Source organism: Elgaria multicarinata, chromosome 21 (genome assembly GCF_023053635.1).
Source record: "Elgaria multicarinata webbii isolate HBS135686 ecotype San Diego chromosome 21, rElgMul1.1.pri, whole genome shotgun sequence".
Lineage (NCBI taxonomy): Eukaryota > Metazoa > Chordata > Lepidosauria > Squamata > Anguidae > Elgaria > Elgaria multicarinata.
In genome coordinates this window covers 15,533,361-15,539,360 of record NC_086191.1, presented here as the reverse complement: position 1 = coordinate 15,539,360, position 6,000 = coordinate 15,533,361, and the positions used below count along the sequence as shown (strand labels likewise).

The 6,000-nt window shown below is 52.7% G+C and overlaps 1 protein-coding gene across 1 annotated transcript in view; it reads left to right on the top strand.

Moving 5' to 3' along the window:
* The first annotated feature begins 1,001 nt into the window (after positions 1-1,001).
* Positions 1,002-6,000, top strand: part of CDC42BPG (CDC42 binding protein kinase gamma) — a 45,964-nt gene continuing 40,965 nt past the window's right edge. The window contains exon 1 of the mRNA XM_063146297.1: positions 1,002-1,164. Within this exon, the coding sequence (XP_063002367.1) occupies positions 1,002-1,164 (163 nt within the window). The remainder of the gene's footprint in view (positions 1,165-6,000) is intronic.

Genomic DNA, 6,000 nt, shown 5'->3' with positions numbered 1-6,000 from the left:
AATCCCGGGATAAACCTTAGGTCTAGCTAAGGCCTTATGGGAGACATGATAGAGTGTACAAAATTATGCCTGGTGTGGAGAATGTGGATAGGGAAACATTTTTCTCCCTCTCTCAAAATACTAGAACCCAAAGGGTCATATCCCATGAAGGTGATGGGTGGGAGATCCAGCACAAATAAAAGGAAGGACTTATTCACACAGCGCAGAGTTAAATTATGGAACTCACTGCCACAAGATGTAGTGATGGCCACCAATCTGGATGGCTTTCGAAGGGGGTTGGATAAATTCCTGGAGGCGAAGGCTATCAAGGGCTACTAGCCCTGATGGTTGTGTGCTATCTCCAGTATCCGAGGCAGTAAGCCTGTGTGCCCCAGTTGCTGGGGAACATGGGCGGGAGGGTGCTGTTGCACCATGTCCTGCTTGTTCCTCCCTGGCCGACGGCTGGTGGGCCGCTGTGTGAACAGAGTGCTGGACTAGATGGACCCTGGGTCTGATCCAGCATCAAGGCACTTCTTCTTTGTGGTCTCTGTGCATCACACACATGGGCTCTGTGTCTGCATAGAGCTCGTTTCGGAAACTTCTATAGCTGAGGCAAACAAGTTTTGGCAGACGAGCTCCGTGCAGGCGCAGAGGCCATATGTGTGAATGCACAGATGACCACTCGAAGAACTACAGTTACAGGTAAGCAACCTGTCTTTCCTATGTTCAATAATAATAATAATAATAATAATAATAATAGAGCAAGTCCCTACAGGCAAGTGAGTCTGTGTGTGTGTGTGTCTTGCCTGGCAGGCCAGGAGCGCTCTCCTCCTCCTCTTCCTCCTCCCACCTGGGCCAGGTATCAGGTTGCGCCCATCCCACGAGCATCTGGGCGGGGCGGGGCGAGGTTGGAGGCGGCAGATCTTGGCCAGGCTCCGGCGTCGTCGCCGTCCTCCTCCGGCTCCTGCTGCCTTCCTGGGGCGTCCGGGGCAGCCTCGACGGCAGCGGCGGCGGAGCGCACCATGGGCAGCCCGGCGGAGCGTCGCGTGGCCGCGCTGCTGGGCGCCGGAGCGGTGCCGGAGCCGGGGCTGGAAGCGCTGCTCGACTTGCTCCTCTGCGTCCACCAGGAGTGCAGCGGCGCCCCCCTGCGGCGGGAGCGGAACGTGCAGCAGTTCCTGGAGTGGGGTAAGCGCGCCGGTGGGGCAGCCCCGGGCGGGAGTGCGTCTGCGCGCGTGCAGAGTGTCCCCACCTGCGCTGTAGCCGAGGGGTGGGAGGCGGCTCGCTTCTTGGCACCAGCGTCGCTTCTTGGCACTCGGGAGCCCGACTGGAGGGCAAGGGGGTGCATTTCGCAAGGTGGGGGGAAGGAAGGAGGGAAGTTGCTTCCTTCCCCCCACCTGTCAGGGATGCTTTAGGGTGGATTCCTGCATTGAGAAGGGGGTTGGACTCGATGGCCTTAGAGGCCCCTTCCATCTCTCCTATGATTCTAAGTTTCATTCGAGGGATTCGCTTTGGAAGGTATGAAACAACAACAGTAAAATAAAAGAAATAAATCTAGTCCAGCCCCTACTCAGTGCAGGGAATCTGGAGCTGCAGTATCCCCATCCAGGTGTGTTTAGGCCTGGGGCCATGGGGCCTAGGCCCCAAATCCATTCCCCTGAGCCCTGAATCTCCCAGGGCCCCAAGTGCCGAATGGTGCAAATGGAACGTGTGTTTTTACTCAGCTGAATTGCCATATTGGAGGGGGGGGAGATTAATTCCCCCCTCCCCCACCCAGATGCTGCAGCACTCCCACCCCTTGAAATTCCCCTGCATGGCCATTAAGTTTAGAAGAAAACTTTTTCCTTTGGTTCAGGATGATCCAAGTCATGGTACAAATGAATTGAAGTGGTTTGGATGAGAAACAAATGGGCCGCGTTTGCCTCCTGTGGAATTTAAAATTGCCCGAGTCATTGTTTCTAAATCTGCAAATAGAGGTATCAATGAGCGGGTTTTGTGAAGGTTTGTCGTCGTCCTGTCCCCCCTTTTTTTAAGTGCCTAGCAACGTTCCTGTGCCCAAGGGATGGCTGTGCACCCTCTGCTTAAAGACTCCCTGCCAGTGAGGGAGAGATCACCAGCCCCACTGGGTAATTGATTCCGTTCTCAGCCTCCTTACTGTTGAGAAATTCCTGCTAATGTTCAACCAAAATCCATCCTCCTTGTAACGGAAGCCCAATAGATTGAGTCCCCTCTTCTACTGTTTTAATTTGTCAATATCCCTAACATGTGGCACCCAGAAATGGACACAGTACTCTCCAGGTGAGGTCTGATTAGTGTGGAATTAGTACTTCTCTTTGGGCATGTGCAGAGTACTTTCCCTTCGCCCTCCTTCACCCCCCATTGAACAGCTGAGATCTGTGGAACTCCCTGCCACAGGGAACTGCTAAATAACCATCTGAGCCATCATGTTTTGAGATGGTATAGGCCAGCAATACTGTGATGGATCTTCTCCAGGAAGTAAATATTGCAGAAGTAAAGAAGTTGGGCACTTAACTAAGTTATAAACTCTCAAACTGACCCAACAGGGTGTGTTCTTACATTCATTGGACTGACATGTGTAACAAAAATGGGCTAGCCTTCTGAGCTACACAAAACTCTTCATCAGGCAAGTCCAGGATATGTGTGTGTGTGTGTGTGTGTGTGTGTGTGTGTGTGTGTGTCCAGAATTGGGGACAGGTGAGATCTTTGGCTGAGAAGGACCAAAGCCTGCCCAGCTTCACTGATGGAGCCTTTTGGGCCTTTTCCTTTCCGGACCGTGACCTGCCCCATCTCCACCGTATCCCCAAATCGTCCTCACCTTCTCCGGCCACGTTTCCACGACAAGGTTGTTGTCGTAGGAGGAACTGAAAAGCACAGCATGAATTTGGTCGCTCCCTCACTGCCGCGTTCCCTCGCATCACGGAAGGGGCAACAGAGTCGTGGAGCAGTGTATCATGCCCATGGGGACGTATGGAGCATATAAGATAACCAGGACAGGATCTTCCCATCTTTTGAACAACCGGTCTGGTGTGACTTCCGCACCGCCACGGGGTGCTTTTTCATTCAGTAAAGAAGCCGTCCACAGCATTATGCAGTGTGCAGCTTTGGTATCTGGCTATTTCTGCTAGTAGGGGAGACCTTGGCCATGAAGTTAGATCTCAGAGCTTATTAAAGGCGTCATGCTATGCAAGTTTAGGCAGAAAAAACGTCCAGCAAGTCTTCTTAGCCAGAAAAAAGTCCCATCAAAATAAATAAATGTTGGGAGTTGTCAGACTTTTTGCTGTCTAAACCTGCATTGCATAGGATTGTGCCTTATTGTTATTATTTATTTATTTATATAGCACCATCAATGTACATGGTGCTGTACAGAGTAAAACAGTAAAATAGCATTTTGAAAGTCATGGACAGATCTCTGAAGCACAAAGCTGTTTTATACCTTACATTATTTGTCCATCTAACCTCAGGAGTGCCTGTTCTCGCTGGCAGCAGCGGTGCAGGATTTCTGGTAGGGAAGGATCTATCCCATCATCTGATGCTTGTTTAATCTGGGCTGCTTGCGACGGAGCCCTGCGCCCTTCTGCATGCAAAGCAGGCCTTCTGCCACTGAGTTAGCGCCCCTCTAACAGGAAGCAGCTTTACCCTTGATGCTGGCTGTGATACCAGGTTAGCCTGTTTACCTCTCCAAAGCAGTGTGCTTTGACTTTCCATGGTTCCCAGAGAGAGAAAGGTCCTTTCTAAACAGAAGGTGCTCAGAATTGAATGTGGTACCTTCTGCAGGTAAACCTGTCCACAGCCGCTGATGAATAGTCCCTGCCCTTGAGGCTGTCTGGGGGTGGGGATTGCTGGTAAAACTCTGACATCCCCACTTTCCATGGGGCTGCCCTACACCCCCTGAATACTATCGTCATTACTGTCTTGTTCATTCTCACCTGTGGCAAAGAAAAATTGGCCTCTGCAGCTGTGGTTGGTGCTCTGCCTTTGCGTGCTCAGCAGAGCCGAAACACCTCGGAGGAATTGTGTGTGACGCATAAACGTTGGGAGCAAAGATGACAGAGTCAGAAACTGACTGGCCCCCTTCCGAAAGCCGTTGAGTCGTTCGGTTCCCCCATTAGCCTACACACGGCGGTGTAGTGCATTCAGCAGGGCCGGCCCTTCCATTAGGCAGAGTGAAGTGGTCACCTCAGGCGGTAGATGCTGGGGGATGGCAGCAAGGTTTGGGATGACAGCTGTGGTCCGTGCGGCCTGCTCTGTGCCCCTAAGCTAGCCTGCAGCCTTCCGGTGTTGCATAGGATGCTGTCGGTGTTGAAGAAAGATTCAGCCACCGGTCCAATAGGCATGTGTACATGGAATGAGAAGGGGCACCGTCTTGTCCTTTGCCAGAACATATCTTGGGCTGGCCCAGGCAGCTGCCAAGCTGGAAAAGTTTCCTGCAAAGTGAGTAACTCCAGAAAGTGAGCCAAGCTGCACACCGCAGGGGAGAGCAAAACAACAAAAACTTCCGCTCTGATTTGGCAGTGGGTAGTGCAGGTGTGGATTCGCTCTGTGTTTCTGTATGGTTTCGTGGGTCTGATGCTGGGAAGCAGGAAGGCTGGCTAGGGTGCAGCTGTCTCTGAACAAGGGTGTCCGGCGGTCTCATCCTGATGCTGAAGACTCCCTTAATCTCGGGGCAGCACCCGCCTGTTCCCCACAATGTGGTCCGAAGGGCTGAGATTTTGCAAGAGCAAATTGTCACTCACGCGCTCGCGCTGCATCGTTCTCTGGATGATCCTGGAAGTTGCGGTCTTCCTCTGGCTCTCACCTGCCACAGCACTGGGTCACTGCTTCGATCCCAACAGCGAATCTCCAGAGTCCAGGCTTATTGTGAAGAGCCCACAGCCCTTTTGCTCCACCCCACTGATGGGACAGTGGTTTGTTTAGCATATTGTCTGAACCCAGGCATCCTGGCTTGTTGCCCCCGAACGACTCAGCCTCTGACTTGCTCTGTGGTGATCCTCGGGAGTGAGGCGGAAAACTTGTAGCAACTCTGGAGAGCTCCGCCGGGCCCACTCCCATGCTGGGGCAAATGCCACCGTGGGAGAGTGGCCGGTGGAGTCTCCAGAGCACCCGGGGTAGTGATGCTTCGCCAGAACAAGGTGGCAGCAGGGAGGGGGGGTTACTCCTGGCCAGGGTGAGAGCGCACCGTTTGCCTCTCATCCCGCTTCGTCGCCTGAGGTGCAGCCCACCTTCTGGGAGGACCAGTCCGGATCCCCAGCCAGAATGATGGGAGTTGTAGTCCAATCCATCTGATGGGGCAGGTCTACGGGGTCTTGTAACGGCTCCTAATGGCTCCTTGATAGAAGAGTTTGTGTTGCATGTGAAAGGTCTGGATTTCGATTCCTAGCAGCATCTGGGGAACGTCCTGCCTAAAAACCTCAGCTGCCAGTCAGTGTCGACAATACTGGGCTAGATGGTCCTAGGGTTAGACTCAGTATAAGGCAGCTTCTGATGTTCTCCTGTTGATGGCCACGGGGGCAGCTTGAGCTGAGTTTCAGCAGCCATGGGGCTTCCGTAGAGTCAGCAAGGCCTCTTATTTGGACCAAGTAATCTTCAAAAGGGCAGCTTGTGAACTCCTGAATTAGCTGGAACTCTTCCTCCTGTGCAGGTATTCAAAGCAATATTCATCTCTGCCAGCCCGTGGGTCTTGGCTTGGGTGGCTTTGTCCTTTCAGTTGCCCCCCCTGTTCTACCTATGAAGCCCTATGAAGAGAGACTGAAAGAACTGGGCATGTTTAGCCTGGAGAAGAGAAGATTGAGGGGAGACATGATAGCACTCTTCAAATACTTGAAAGGTTGTCACACAGAGGAGGGCCAGGATCTCTTCTCGATCCTGTGTCCAGAGTGCAGGACACGGAATAACGGGCTCAAGTTAAAGGAAGACAGATTCCAGCGGGGCATCAGGAAAAACTTCCTGACTGTTAGAGCAGTGCGACAATGGAATCAGTTCCCTAGGGAGGTTGTGGGCGCTCCC